General features: G+C 40.7%; 3 protein-coding genes across 6 annotated transcripts in view; 1 reads left to right on the top strand and 2 right to left on the bottom strand.

The window, feature by feature from the left end:
* The window catches only part of LOC108147119, a 29,386-nt gene extending 14,693 nt beyond the window's left edge, over positions 1–14,693 (bottom strand). Inside the window, exons 1-3 of one of the 3 annotated variants that reach the window (XM_017273409.2) lie at positions 14,265–14,472; positions 13,701–13,753; positions 13,506–13,637 (exon numbers count right to left, since the gene is read on the bottom strand). In XM_017273409.2, coding sequence (XP_017128898.2) covers positions 13,521–13,637; positions 13,701–13,753; positions 14,265–14,463 — 369 coding nt within the window. In that variant the 5' untranslated portion in view covers positions 14,464–14,472 and the 3' untranslated portion in view covers positions 13,506–13,520. Of the gene's footprint in view, positions 1–13,505; positions 13,638–13,700; positions 13,754–14,045; positions 14,206–14,264 lie in introns of those variants that run through there. The other 2 variants (XM_017273408.2, XM_041709394.1) reach the window with 2 other exon arrangements.
* Positions 36–1,946, top strand: LOC108147090 (putative gustatory receptor 98a). 2 transcript variants are annotated; one of them, XM_017273378.2, is made up of 3 exons: positions 36–963; positions 1,331–1,566; positions 1,623–1,946. In XM_017273378.2, the coding sequence occupies exons 1-3, from the start codon at positions 126–128 to the stop codon at positions 1,734–1,736; spliced, it is 1,188 nt and encodes a 395-aa protein (XP_017128867.1). In that variant the 5' UTR covers positions 36–125; the 3' UTR covers positions 1,737–1,946. The 2 variants fall into 2 exon arrangements, with proteins under 2 accessions (XP_017128867.1, XP_041565327.1); XM_041709393.1 differs by having other exon boundaries at positions 1,643–1,745.
* LOC108147118 (flocculation protein FLO11) lies at positions 14,566–15,536 on the bottom strand. The gene is made up of 2 exons (XM_017273407.2): positions 15,280–15,536; positions 14,566–14,923 (listed from the first exon to the last, which is right to left on the bottom strand). Exons 1-2 carry the CDS (start codon positions 15,454–15,456, stop codon positions 14,693–14,695), a joined length of 408 nt encoding a protein of 135 aa, XP_017128896.1. The 5' UTR covers positions 15,457–15,536; the 3' UTR covers positions 14,566–14,692.
* Positions 15,537–15,822: the final 286 nt, after the last annotated feature.

Genomic DNA, 15,822 nt, shown 5'->3' on the forward strand with positions numbered 1-15,822 from the left:
GCATCGTCATTACTGCCGTCCATAATCTAGCAGTTTATTAAGGAGCAATATCAATATTTGGCTTTCGCCTGTCCGATAAAGGCAATTAGCCAATTGAAAAATCGACCACCATAACGGGGACATTTATGGTTATTTCAGTCATGGGTCAAATGCCTGGAGAACTACACAAGGCTTCAGTGTTTCGCCTGCGTCGCGTGATGAAGTCTTTGGGAATGCTGCCGGTGGGGGAACGAATGTTTGGAAAAGTGTTTTGCAATGTGGGCCTTGTGATTGCGGTGGGCGCTTCGAGCTACTGGCGCTTCAGCTTTGATTATGACTTTGACTACGATTTTCTGAACGATCACTTTTCCAGTACCATCGATCTGACCAACTTTACGGCACTGGCTGCTAGTCACCTGATCATTGTGATGGAGCTGCTTTGGGGATATTGCTGCAAGGATCTCGACAGACAACTGCAGACGATCTACTTTGAGATCAGTGTGCATCTGGGCACACCGGATAAGGTTAATATGGATCGGGTTCGTTCCTACTGCAATACCATTTACGGATCTCTAATCATACGCTGGCTATGTTTTATCGTGATGACTGTGATCACCAATCGCGCTCTTACCTACTATGCCCTTTATTCGGAACTAGTTTTGCTGGCTCGATTCTCAGAGTTTACTCTGTATTGTGCCGTGATTTTGTTCCTCTACCAGGAACTGGTCCTTGGAGCTTCAAATGTCCTGGAAGAGTTGCACCGAACGCGATTTGAGCTGTGGTCCATCCGTCGTTTGTCGCTGGAAAAGTTGGCCAAGTTGCAAAGGATCCATGGCCTGTTGTGGCAATCCATCAGGTGTCTGGAGCGATACTTCCGGCTGAGCCTGATCACCCTGCTCATGAAGTTCTTTTTGGACACTTCGGCACTGCCCTACTGGCTCTACCTCAGCAAAGTGCAGCACACAGAAGTGTCCATCCAATATTGTTAGTAATAGCAAAAATAAATTTAAAGTTTATGAGTATGCACAGAAATTAATAGTGATTTCAATCAATTCAAAAATCAATAGCTCAAAAGCACTAGTGATTTCGGTGACTTCCCCATTTTTGTGAATTACCAGTAACTTCTATAAAAACAATCAAAATAGTTATGTTATAAATGCTCTACATACAGTATTTAAAGTCGCTTTATTTTAGGTACGCATAATCACTCAAGCTGTTTAATGTTTGTATATGGTTACACATCCTAAAAATTAATTTTTACTCATAGTTTAAACTTTAAAAATTACTCAAAAAATTTGTTTATATAATAATAATAACATTTTGTTATTTATTACAAATATTTTATTGGTAGATGTCGCCATTGACGAGTGCATCAAAATCTTGGAAATTGTAGTGCCCTGCTGGATTTGCGCACGCTGCGATGCCATGCAGCGAAAGTTAAGCTCCATGTTCTACACAATCACCACAGATCGACGCAATGGTCAACTGAATATGGCTCTTAGAAGACTTTGCCTGCAATTGAGTCAGGAGAGATTTCAATTTAGTGCAGGCGGATTGGTGGAAATCACCACAGAAATGCTGGGCAAGGTACGGTAAATTATTTGCTTTAATACAAGAGTAAAGTGTACTTTATACTCCTATAGTTCATATTCGGAATGATCAGCTACATTGTGATCTGCATTCAATTTAGCATCAGCCTAAGGGCCAGCAACCTCAACAAACTCGCACAAACAACCCTACCCAGTGCCCCCATTTAAGTGGTCTTCCGAATCGATATTTGTTGGGCAGTCTAGTCGCGTGCTTATTAAATTAAAGTCAATTAACCTAATTAGCAAATTTGATGTCTGCCCGTGCATAATCAAAAAAGGACAACGGGCAATCAAAGCAGCAGCAAGAAACAGCAGCTGGCAGAATGTCTTCTTCACATAATTATTCATGCTTAAAAATTCTATTAAAAACTTTTGCCAGCGGCCACTGACCGTTCATGTAGGACCAAGGGGAGCCAATGGGGTTCGGTACAGGAGCCCATGTTTTGGTCTTGTTAGCCACGCATGACCAATTTGTCAGGGGTCCAAGCGGGTGAGTGTGTGTGTATGGAGTGCACTTTAAAATTCTGTTACAGAATTCATAGGACTAACAGAAAATTTAGCTCTAGCTCTTTAATATTAAACCAAATGTAAAATATGTTAAATTGCAATGAGTTTTTTCCTTCCCCCTGATACTGATTTATTGGTGCATACTTTACATAACTTACCTACAAACTTATTCAGATTATTTAGTACATTTAACTAATTATTATAATATAATCATTATGAAACTTGAAAATATTTTATAATTTAGGCAAATGATTCAAGACTCTCAATATTTTAAGGAAAAACTAACATTTTAGAGTGTAAGGATGTGAGCATTCTTGAAGTTGTCCCCCCTGGCAATTGTTGCCACGCACAGATTCGTGGGCAAGTGAGCATGCATAACTCTCCGACTTTCTTCATATCTCCGCACGAGTAGGCCTTGAGCCGGGACCTAGGAAAATCTCCAAAGGTTGATGATAAATCGAACAGAATCGAGTGGATGTGGGATGATGTCAGGTCCAACGGAATCGTGTCTCAGGTCATGCGGCAAATCTCAAACTTGTTGGGCTCTCCATTAATCAAGATGAACCTTTCATTTGGGCCTGGCTTAAAATTTCCACAAAGAAATCCCCCCAGCGCCTCTCGCCCAAGTGGAGGATCCAATAAACTGCAACTTTTTGCTGTCATATGCGACATGACAATGCTCTTCGTTATTGGCTAAAGCTCCAAACGAGTTCCCTGACGTTTGACACAAGCAAGCCAAATTTCTGAACCGGCTTTAAAATGTTCTTCCTTTGACACTGGCATTTAGCAGCGGACTGCACACTGTGCAAAATATCAGTTCCGAAATAGAAACACAACTTGATCTAATGGGGTTACAAATAATTATATTTTGTCATAGAAATCGCTAAAAGTTTATTAACTTGCAAATATTTTTTACAATATTTCTTGAATTAATTTTTATATATTAGTATTTTCTTAAAGACAAAACGAATTTTCTTTGTTTAAGATGAATTCAATTATCTATATTTTATGTTCTATTAGCAGTAGTTGTTCCTCAGTGCATTACCAGTGTCAGTGTGAGGTAGATTGCAAAGTCATTTGAGATTTTCATTTCACCCATCGACGAGAGCTTAAATAAGCCGGCTGCAGCTGCAATGGCTTAGAGCCACCTGAAAACGTTTTTGTTCGCCAACTCGCTCATTTATATTTCCTTCTCGAAGACAGCTTTTGCATTGACTCTAATTAATGCCTGAAAATTTCCCTCTTGAAGCAACGATCGAGTCGGTATTCGAATGGTAAAAGCGGTTGCCGCAACACTTTGGCAGACCCAATGGCAAATAATAAAAGGCAACTCATAATCGTCTCATAAAAATCAGATGTGCTCACGCACATTAATGCATATAGACGACAATGGCAGTACCCCGCTGCTATGAGTTTTTTGACATAGACAATGGCGAGAATGGCAGACCTATTACAACGTTTATATGTTAAACGAATTTAAGACCGTTTTAACATTATTGAAAGCTAATATTGTCTTGCTACCACATAGTTAATGTCAGCAAGTGTGGTTTACTTCTTAAACACTTTTCGGATTGGGTTGAAATCATGAAAAAGTCGAAGAATATATTATGAACTAGCCACGCATAAACGCAGTGTGTATTTACTTCTTGGCAGTGACAGACATTAGAGTAAAAACATAGTCAAACACACACACTTTCGCACACTTGCCGGAGGGACTTTTATAGGGACACGTAGTCGGGCACGTTTTGAAGTGCAGGAAGCTCTATCATAGACAGAAACGAGCATCTCTGTGTGCGTGTCTGTGTGCGTAGTTATTACTTTTATGAAGCATGTGATTACATTTTATTTTTAATGCTTTTAGTAAAATGAGGTTAGTGCACACTTGGTTAGCGACAAATTACATTCTGTTTTTTTTTCTCAGCCATTCTGCTTTTGCAGGACGTGAATTTTTGTGGGTTTTTGGCCTGGATTTTGTAATCTTCGCGAGCGACAATATTTGCAATCGCTAATTGTTGTTGTCATTGGACGGCGGGAGAGTGCTTAAGCCATCAAGCATTGGCTGCATTTAACATGTGCACAATTAACTTCCGCTTCCGGTTATGATTGAACCCGACCATATTTGAGCCGGGCACGGACACACAGGACGATAAGCCCGGTAATAAACACACACGCACACTCACTTACTCACACACTTACCGACTCACACATTCACACACACACGGGCCGTAATGTGTAATGTGCGGTGGCTGCAGTTAACTGTTTGCATATTAACGACAAATAACCCACAATCTCGCAACCTTGCAGCAGTATTATGCATCGATGAGCAAGCACGCTGACTGAGCGATAAGCACTAGATAATATTCAGGTCCTGCCATTGCATAGGATCCCATAATGGCTCGTCGGCAGAGCTTTAATTAAAGGCAGCAATAATATTGTTTGGGCTTCCGTTCCCCGCTGGACATGTTGTTCTAGGACTGGGCAAGAGTAGCAGGTTTGTGTAGCGTCTTCAGTTGCAGCTACCAAGTCATTTGGCCCAAAACCAACACGGGCTGCGATCAACGATATTTCACTTAACAAATTAACAAGTTCTAGAGTTGGACAAAAACTAAATATTGATTTAGTGCTATAAATCCGGAATGTGTCTGTGGCAACATAATACTCATACATGTATTTAGCTTATGTCTAAAAGTGTAATTAACGTCATAGTATTTGTTAAACTTTGTGAATTATTATTAATTATCAAAAATAAGAGCTCATTGTTATTGATCAATGTAAAACAAAAACAAATAGTAAAAAATAATTAAAAAAATTAAAAACCCACAAAGGGCTTACATTTCAGATTGAAATTGTCGTGTTCAATTCGATTTTATAAGCAAAATAACTTTTTTCTACGTTTCTGACTTTAGCAAAGCACGTTCGAAAATCAACTAAAGCCATTAAAATGCAACGAAAAAGTTAACCAATGATAATAATATTGAATACAAAAAAAAACAATTAAAATTGAACAGATGGTCAAGAGCTTATTAGTATACCCTGAGGCCAGCCTATCACAATATATACAAAAAAAAACAAACCTTTACGCAAAGTTTCCATAATCAGTTGATTTGGTGAATGAGCCGTAATTAAAACAATAATCTAGCCAATGCCCTAAGCAAAACTGACTGAACCAGGTCAACCAGCGAATTGGCTTAATGTGATTTGGCATATTTATGGTATATCCATGTACACTCGAGAGTGCTCCGTAGGCAGCTGCCATTTTATTTTTGAGCTTTGCTGGCCGTGCCGGCTCTCAAAAAGTCTACGAGGCCCGGATCCGGCTCAGTTTCCTGCCTCCTGCATTGGCCTCCTGCCAAGCGAACTGGGTGGAAATAATAAACAAATCGAACTGGGCAAAATGTTGACCAATATTTCAGTTAGTTCAGTTCCTTAGTTGCCGGTGACTTCGGCTTGGGACCCTTTTCCCTTTCCCTTTCCCTTCCCCTAGATTTTGCCATAAATAATGAGCCAAGTGGGTGGCTGGCTCCAGCACCTGATTTGTTTATTTGTGGTACACATTTTTCACATTTTCCGTCTGTTGACATCGCACATTCCAATGCCGATGGCGCCACGTGAACAGTTGTTAGACTCTGTGGACTTAAGGCATGTGTGGTTCAAGCTGACAAAATGCTGTGGCAAATCCAAATCCAAAAAGGCGATCCATTGGCATTTGATAGTATTTACTCGGCCCAAACAGACATGCAAAACATTTAATTGCTGTGCAAATGTTTGCTTTAGAGTGCTTAAAGAGTCTCGGCATGAGAGACAACAGCACGTATTTCATTATTTGCTGGGCAAAGGAACACAAAATGGGGATTTCCTTGTTGCACTTGCATTTATGAAAGGGACCTTGAAGTCATTGTTTTTTTCAACTTTAAAATGGCATCCACAGTCCACCTGCAGCAACTTGTCACCATAAAACTGCATTTGGAAGGCAAATCGTTAACTGATCTCTGTACCGGAGTGCCGTAAATTTCCGAGCCTGCCAACTTTTTAACTGCCACGCCCACACGTCTGTGGGTTCACAAGTTATGCTCCAAGATTTTCGCACCTCTTCTTTTATTCTTCTTCGAGCTTGGCTGGCCAAGAACCATTAGCATTAGCACCACTAAATAGAAAATTTGGCCCGATTCCAGACTACACCCGCTGCCAAAATGTTTTAAATGCAGTTAAGAGCTGGTTTTTTTTTGGGAAATTCTATTCAATGGGTTTTCCATTAAATTTCAATATTTCGATTGGCCAAAGCCAGTTAAATATGAATTTATTTCCCCAAAGAAATTGTTTTTTATTCAATTTTTGATATAAACTTGAGCATATCCCATGTTTGCTGATGAACACTCTTATGTAACTGAAAACAAATTTCTGCAAACTGAAGTTGTGGTTTTTAATTGTCTTTGCACAGGCTTGGCTCTTATCAACGTAAGTTAATCGAAATTCTTTGATACTAATTAAAAAAGGCTTTTGAAAAGATTAAGGATTCCTGCACTGCGAGCTGTGTAAATGAAAGCACTCAAGGCCAAAAGCCAAACCGGAATAATTTGCCAAGCATTGAATGGCTGGTCTTAAGATAAGAGTGAAGGATATCAGCATCAGCTGCTTACTTTTTGGGTTTCGAGAGGACGACGCCCTCAAGGACTCGGGCAACCGCTCAATCAAGCACATCCAGCTGAAATCGCTCCATCTTCCATCGGCGGACCGCTTAACCCCAAGCGAATTGGACCATTTGCAGGCTATCTAAACGCGCCAATGTTGCTGCTACTTTGTGCCGCAACAAAATAAGGCACAATAACACTTTGACACAACATTGTCATAACTCTTTGTAAGGGACAGCGATGGTGCCTGGTCGGGCAGTATAAACAATGGTTGAGCTCTGGCCCAAAACGATTGCTCGTGGCTGCCATCCGTACAAGTTGTATTTTTCAATATTGTTTTTCCATGTGATTGAAGCACAAACATTATTAGCATACACTCCTTGGACGCCCCTTTTTGCTCCCTTCCCTCCAGCATAGAATCCGGGTATATAGTTCCGTCTACATTATGCAAACATACATCAATAACCTAGTACGTTGTAATGCACTTGTCTCGGCAACACGCGCCCCCTAGTTACGCCCCATTTACCCCCCTTATCAGCAGATTCCAAGGCTCCTTGGTTTTAACCCCTCCTCATTTCCCATGGACAGCTGCCGCAATATGTTGGCATTGCCACTGCCATTCTCGTTGTCTTGGCGGCGGATGGAGGCGGTTGGGCATGGCCAGGGGTGGGATGCTATGGAGCCATGGCTGAGCAGAGTATGGCTGAAGGCATTATTGGAACAAATCTTTTTCTTTTCGCATGCCTGTTTCGGAATGCCTTTCTGTTGGATACACAGTCCGCCGCAGTACTTGTCCCATCGATAAACACAGCTAAAAATCTCTAGAAATCATTAAGTTTCTAGAGCAAACTTAAAAAAAAAATAAAAAAAAAACTAATTTGATAACAAATTCATTATGAAACGGCCAAAACAGTAGACGTTGGCCAAATGCATTTGGGCCCAAAGGAGGTGAGTCCGTGGGCGGTTCTCGGCTGAGGTTTTAACGCCAATGCAGATTGTGACACATTAACACAGACAAACACCTAGACGTACGCACACAGGCACCTGAAACAACTGAAACAACAGCGGCGAGGGCAGTAAACAGCATACATCCTGTGGCACGGGACTCATGTAATTTGCAAAAGTTCAGAGCTGAACAAACTGTTACGGGGAAAATGCAAATGGCAAATGTACTAGATTTTCCGACCTCTCCTCTTTTGCATTTGTGTGTCTGTGGGTGTGTGTGTGCACACACGTATTGAGTCAAACAAAACGTAATTTAATCGCCCTACAACAACAACCACCACTCATTCAATCATTGAGCGCCACAAATGACGCATTCCGTACGGTGCGTATATGTGATGTGGGCGTTGCTGCGTTGGTGGGCTGCCAGATAAGCATACGCAACGTTCAACCATTTCGGCAATTAGTGTGGCAGTTCATATATAATTAAGATAGCTGCAGAGGAAACCCGAAAAGGAAGCAGAATCTGTAGCCGTAACAGAAACAGCAACAGAAACAGAAACGGAAACATCCGAAGAAGAGTTAGCATAAGCAGCACAGGAAACGGAAGTTGACTTAAACATTGTTGGTTTTTTTTTTTGTTTTTGCTGTTTCAACAGTATATTCAGGCACAAACGCATGCATAATACCACGCAAGAAGCAGCTTAGCTGCAGTCTATGCTTCTGTCCGCATCCCTGCTAAATGCGCTTACACTGACGAAAAATGCGTAAAAAATTATTAAAAATGTAAGGTTATGAATGCAATCAATTAAAAATTCCATTTAAAAAAGCAGATAAAAAATATGTATTTCAAAATACAAGATATTATAACTAAAAATAATTAAAAGTCTTCAAAAAATACTATTTACCAAGGGAAATTACTATTTAAAAGGCAACATAATGATTTTGTAATGTTCTTAGTATAAACAAACACATTTCAAAATTGTATTGAGGCATTTTCATATAAGCTTTCATATTCAGCTTAGTTTTTGATTTTCTTCTTTTTTGTAAAAAAAAGTATTAAGAAGCTGTTTTTAAAAACATTTTAAAAAACATATTTTTAATATAGGAAATAGTTTTCTTGAAGAACCATTTTATTTAAATAAAAAACTCGTAATCTGTCCTAGATTTGTTTCAAGCTTGTGTCAATTTATTTTTTGATACGCTGAGCTTTCAAACATTTAAAAATTATTTATTCTCCAAAACAAATACAAAATGTTAGAGTATCTCTAATTGGAGTATTTTTTTTCTTCCTTTGTTCTGGGATTGGAAAACGTTTGACCAATATTCCAGTGCAGACAAACAGGCGTCGCCCGGGGAGTTCGGCATCCCAGCAGCCCAGCAGGGGAGCCTGGACAGCATCTTGCGCAGTGCCCAATTGATTTTCACGGTGGGACGAGCAGAGAGCTCACTCTGGCCCGGCTGGGCTTGGTTCGGTTTGGTTCGGTTTGGCTTGGTTTGGTTGTCAACCGAGCTACTTTGGCCCGTCTCCGCTTGGCTTGGCACAAGTCAAAGCGAGTTGGAAGTCAATGCGCTTGAGTGCATTGCGGCCCGGCTTTATCTTCCCTTTTTCGGGGGCTTCTCTGGTTTTGTCTTATTCTCGTCGCTGCGCTGTTTTGTTCTGCCCTGTATTTTGTGTGCACTCTTGATTTTCTTAAGCTGCTGCAATTAAAGGGTGCATCCTTGCCAGCAGCCAGCTATTATTTCAGGCGAGTGCGCCACTTACAAGCTAGCCGAAAACTTTTTAATATGCTTGCGAAATTTTGTCAAAATTGCAAGTTAAATAAGAAAGTAAAGTACAAGGCACGCGGCGTTGACATCGCTCGACGAGTAAAAGTAAAGCAAACACAACGGCAAACTGACAAAGGACTCAGTGGCTGAGGACTCGAGAATCAGGACTTGAGAATGGCATGGAGAAACCATCAACTTAATTTCCCGCCCAAGTCAATCCAACTTTTGTGCAATTTGCGTGACAAAATGGGAAAAGAAAACCGAAATGGGGAAACGAACTTGCTGGGAGCCACAAAGTTTGATTGCAATTGAGACAAATAGGGTTGTGTGAGCGACCAAAAAAAATCTGCACACTACGCCTGCCGAATAATATATGTCCTGGCACCTTTGGAAAAAAACTTTTAAGCCTTTGATAGCATGTGATGCATTTTATGGATTTCCGATGCGCCACCCCCCAAACCAGTACAAACACACACACGGCCACTTTTCTCAAAGGGTTTTCATGCAGCTCTGCATTTAATTGAATTGCCAGCAATAAGCAATGCCACACGCCACAGGATTTTTTGCTTGCCACTTTTGCCAACTTCTTTGTCGCCGGCGGACAGCAGGAAACTTTGTGAGAAAAGCCCCGAGCAAAATTCAAATAACTCAAATTCAAATTCCAGCTGCATGGCTCTCATTTCTCGTTTTATATAATGAAAGGTGACAAAAGGCGACGGGGAGTTTCCAATAAATATGCAATGTAAACCCTGCACATATTTTATTGCATCCGGGCACAAAGGCCCCGCCAAAACGACGACTAAAAAGAATGCCGAACTTAATCAAATACGCATGCTCATTAAACTTTTTCAATTTAAAGCCATTGGGTGTCAGGTCTTGAGGTCCCGTGCGTCAACTGATTAAAGTTGCATGGCAACAAAGTTGCCAAGTCGCCTCGCAAATGTCCCAAAGGTCTGCCGCCCTACTCGAAACTGAAGCGCAAATGGCATGTCATAAATTAAAGCCACAAAATGTATCTCAGCATGCGAGGAGCAACAGTGCCCGGTATACAATATGCAAATGAAATTATCGAGCCCATCCTGGAGGCAAGATGGCGCGTTAGAAGCCGAAAACCTCCGCCGGATTGTCGGTCGGAATAGAGTGCATATTCCGGGGCTTGTGGCCCAGGCCTCTGACCAAAAAATATGGAAATATCACTCTGAGAGCGAGCTGCTGATGGGGTATTAAAAACTGAGATGTTGGTCGAGAAAAATGGGAGTGAAATCACTTTCTGTTCGTCAACTGAGAGGATTGCCTTCAACTCGTGATGAAAATTTCTAGTTTTCCATCCTTGCCCATGTGCAAAAAAAGTTCTTCATTTAAGAACAGAAACACCTTTTGATGTACATGGCAAGAAAATATAGTTTATCGATATTCATGCTGAACACAGTCATAAAGCAAAAGAAGGAAAATGGTAATGAAACAGAACATTGAACTATTGGAGTCTTTTGCTATTTTTATGCAAAGAATATCATGAATTCCTTTGCGATACAACCGAATTCCTGAAATGAGGACAGTAAGGCGCCAGATCTACTGTCCGGCGCGTATCGATAAGCTCTTTTCCACAACTCATAAAAATGTTACTTGAATTCAAAAAAAAACACAGTTCATATCTCCCCAACGTGTTGATTTGCAAAAATTAAAAATAGAAAACAACAAAAAATACCTGCATTTGAATGGTAACAAATATTATCAGAAATCCAATTTGATTTCTTTTTAAATCTTATTCAACTTTGTGAACTTTTGCTACAGTTTTGATTAGATTTGATTTCACTAAAAAAAACTCATATGCAAGGGTCACCTGTCACCCAAATCGCATTTAATTAGAAAACGCAAATTATGCCACCGAAAACTGGCACTAGAAGCCGCCAAGTTGGCATTTGGCATGCGGCCGGGTCTTAGCCACAAACTCAGCATTTGGCATCCAGAATCAGCCAAACACGTTGCCCCACTTGCCCGGCTTTTAATGAAATCGCAGAGCATATGCTGTGTCGAGTGGGTTCGGTGGTTGGGTGGTTCTGCTGGTGGTGCTGGTGGTTTTTGGGGGCTTTGGGGAGTCGGTGTCAGTCCCACACTCTCACCTGAAGTTTTATTTCAGCCGGGGTCAGGTGGGTCACGCCGGCAGTCAAAGCTGACACGCACACGCACATATTTAGGCCGGGTCGAGTGGGTGGGTGGCTGTTGACTGGCTTTTGACTGGGATGAGCAGGAAACGGATGTGGAACGGGAAGTGGATGAGTGGGAGGGGCTGAAGGGGTCCTCATTGCGCCCCGACTGTGATAAGAAAGTGTCAACACAAACGTGACAAAGCTACAAATGTTTAATTTTTATGGCTGTGGTCGGGCATTTGCCTTGGTTTGTGGGCGGCTCCCGCTGCGCGTGCCTCGTCGCTTAACTCAACTTATTTACAGTTGGCAAAGGGTTCGAGATCCCGGCCACATTTGGTCAAGCGCTCGCCGGTTTTTGTGCCGAAAATCACGTTTTTACCGTAAACATGTTGCAAAGTTCGGGACTGTTTTATCTTCTGGCATAGTTTTCCCGGCCAGCCACTGGGCCAGCGGGTCGAGAACGTGTCAGCATGGCATAGAGAAAAATGGTGACGCTGTGTTGCCGGAGTAAAATATTTAAATTTAGTTAAGGCTTAGGCACCCAACATTTGTTTGCTTCTCCTTGCCGACTGGATGAACAACATGCTTAAGTTAAATTAATTTTGTATACATTTAAGGGGTGTTTAGCCATGCCTTGGCAAATAAGAAATCGCCAGAGAAAACAATTCGTTATCGCTTCGTTTTTTGGCTGCATTTTTCCTCCTGGCTTACTTAATTTCCCTGCAAGTTTCTCGGCACACATGCGGCTTTGTTTTGCTGGCTAAAATTTAATGCACGCCAAGCCCACATGAGAGAGTGCTGCCGAACACAGAGATACACAGGCACTAGCACTAACACTAACACTAACACATTCGAGAGCATAATGAATGTGCAGCAACATTTTTGATGGCGCTCGCTGACAACAATAAATTACTTTTGGCTTTAAACGAAAACCATTAGCATAAAACTTGGCAACAGCAACAACAGCAATACAGCAATACAGCGGCCACAACAGCAACGCCAGCAACATCCTTTTAACGCGGATACTAGGCGTATGCGCAATATTTGTCTGGCTCTAATTTTAGCCAACAATTTGCCAGCACTTACATGATTAAATTGCAGCCCCGAATACGCTGATGATGGGGCGGCTGCAAACCAGTAATGGTGATGTGATGGCTATGGTAAAAACTCTGATGGGGGTTAAAACTTTTCAAATATGCGAGTCTTTTAATTAACTTGCCGGCACTTGTGAAGCCCTGTGTTTTAATATATTGTACGAATATTCCCTCCTTTTCGACCCTTTTTTTCCCGTTCGTTTTCGCCCAAGCATGCTTTTATTAAGCGTTTCATAATTTCATGCAGTAAACTTGCTAATTGCGCCGCCTTGCTTCCTTTTTGCCTCGCCACTCGACTCCACTTCACTTCCATTTCCACTCCACACAACTCAACTCAACTCAACTCGTTTCGCTATGCCGCCCATTTTGCCAAGACTTTGCAGGCCAAGAAAGCTGCCAAAAAAGTGTGTATAAAATAATAGGAAAACATGGCAAAGGACAGCCGAGTGGAAGCCGTGTCGAAAGCAAGCCAGTGAGAATTAGTTGCCCCAAAGTGTTTTCCGTTTTTAATATTTCCTCCGACTTGGGAAAAGTTGAGAGCCGAGCATCGCGGCCACTTTGGACACTCTTTTGGCCACGGTCCGTCGCTTTTCTGCTGCTTGGTCACTGCTGGGTCACTTGCTCAATTTCCGCTTTTAATTAAATGAACATTAGGCTAGGGGCTGAGCCGCCGCCTCAAAAACCAACCACCTGATGGCATTTTTCCATTGCCCTGCGATGCATTTTACATTGCAAGCGAGTGCCAAATTGCGCGTAAATTGCATGCAGTTAGTTTTAAATTTTAAAATTAATTTTAAGCCCTTGTTTGCCGCTTCTGAACTAGCTGTGTGTTTGTTTGCTTTAATAGCTGTTAATATTTATGAACTAAAAGTTCAAACAACAAATAGTCGAATAGGGCAAACTGTTGTCGATATTTAACGATGCATTCGGTAGGTGAAATTGTGTTGCCAGTATTCGCTTCATATTGTATGGCAACCGGACCTAAACAAACGGCAGGCGTGAATGGGCTCATAATTATTCAATAACAGTTTATTTAAAACAAACCATTAGAGCTTCATTTACGATAACTAATTTATAGCACATTTGGTTTGAAGTACCTGCAAGTTAATTAAGATATGTTAGATAGTATCTTTAAGAAGGGATTTGTTCAATTATTGAATTAAATATGACGAATTTTTATTTTAAATATGTAAATTTAATTTTATTTAACACTAAACAAATTTAAAAAAAAAATAGCCCAATTTGCCATTCTATTTTTTCCATAACTTTGTTTCTTAAGAAACATGAATTAAAACTTTGGTCTGCTATCTTCGGTCGATTCTCCTGCCGATTTAACCAAATTCAAATTTTCCAAAAATTTCTTTGCAGAAAAGTTACCAAAACCAGCAATTCATAAAAATATATTTACTAGTCTATCATATTAATTGTACTTGATGATATTTTTCTTCTCTGGCGTAGAAATAAATGCATAACAAGATAAAGCAGTCCAAGGCAATTAAAAGCTTCAGTAAATTTAGCTGCATCAGTTGCATTCGCAGCACTTCCAGATCTGAGGAACACCAATCCATCAAGGAAATTTATATTATTCTGTAAATCTACCCAACTCACCATCCTGTTGCTTTTGTGCCTGCAGCAGTTGAATCTCCAGTTCGGGCAGTAGAACATCGGATTGCCGGTCAATTTGAATCTCGAAACTCAGAAGACGATCGGATGCATCATTATTATTCACAGTGGGCGCTGGCAGGACGAACCCAAGCCATTGTATCGTTAAGAAAAGGATGGACAAGGAGTTACTTAGCCCAGACATTGTCGATCAACGAATGGTAATGAAAAATACTCTTTCTGTGCCGCCCTGGATCGGAGATGTCAAACATTTGCGTAAATATAGAAATAATGAACACACGCTGCGTAGAGTTGTGTGACTGGTACGTATATTTGCATGGCCGTTGTTTAAATACCCGCACAAAGCAGCTGAGGAGCAAACAATGACGAGCAATATCCGATACGAAGGTTAAGCGACAGAATTTCTTCATTACTCATGGAGCTGAAGTACTAGTGGGTGTAGCTATTGTAGTAGTTTCCTCTGTCGATTTCTTTCCAGATTCCGTAGTAGTTGGCGTCGTAGTTGTTGCTGTTATTATTCTATCAGTTGTTGATTTTAGAGGCAATGAAGGCGGCACAGGTGCGGCCGATGTCTCATTTGAAATTGGCGTTGGAAGTGTGCCAGAATCGCCGGAACTAAAACTGCCCAGCACTCCCAAAATTTCCTGCAAAGAAAAAAGTTGTTGGGTAAAGCCATTTTGAAAATGGGAATCTTAAACAGTTAAGCTGTGGATTTAAACTACTTGAATTCTGTTTTTGGTGACACAGAAATCTGTGTACCAAAGTAAAGGGAGATAGAAAACAATTGTCTAGATAAAGAATTTAGTGTTTTTTAAGAGGTATTTGGATAATCTAGTTTACTACTTTGAAATAAAGTTATTTATGTATTTTTTTGACTGACATCTTACTAAAAAAACTAAAGTTCCTAAAGCAATTTTAGCACTCTATATTTTTATAAAACTTTTTCGGTGGAAAACGCGAATGTATTTGAAAAAACTGCACATTTTTTCAGTGTTTTTACCTTTTTAAAGTGTTGCCATAAACCGTCAATCGTATCTGTTGCCTCTTCAAGCGCACTGAAAATGCCTCCTGTCTCATCGCCTCGTCCTGTGGTATTTTTCTTCTCTGGTAAGTCGAAGAAAATGCCACTGACACTGGCCAAACAGCCGAGGAGACACATCCAGATTAGTATATTCATGATGGTCGGCAGTGAATTGAATGGCTTATTTCTATCCTCAAGCAGCAAGTGGATGTGATCAAATGTCTAAGAAGACGCGGATACACTGCGTTTTTGACGGTTGCTCTCGTGTTGATTATTCTCAGTAACCCTGAATCTAACTAAAATAAACGGCTGTTTAAATAGCTGACAAAATAACTGACATTGTTTGTTGCAGATGTGTGTGTGTGACTCATGAATGAACCGTGTCATAGCATAAGTAAGCTTAGAAAAATATTTTACCAGATCAGCAACATTTAATTACTAAAACAAAATCTTTACAATCGATTGAGTCTCTTTACATATTTTAAAACTAAATTATTTTTATTACTAAATAAAAGACCCTCT

This window comes from Drosophila elegans, unplaced genomic scaffold (assembly GCF_018152505.1).
Source record: "Drosophila elegans isolate 14027-0461.03 unplaced genomic scaffold, ASM1815250v1 contig_476, whole genome shotgun sequence".
NCBI lineage: Eukaryota > Metazoa > Arthropoda > Insecta > Diptera > Drosophilidae > Drosophila > Drosophila elegans.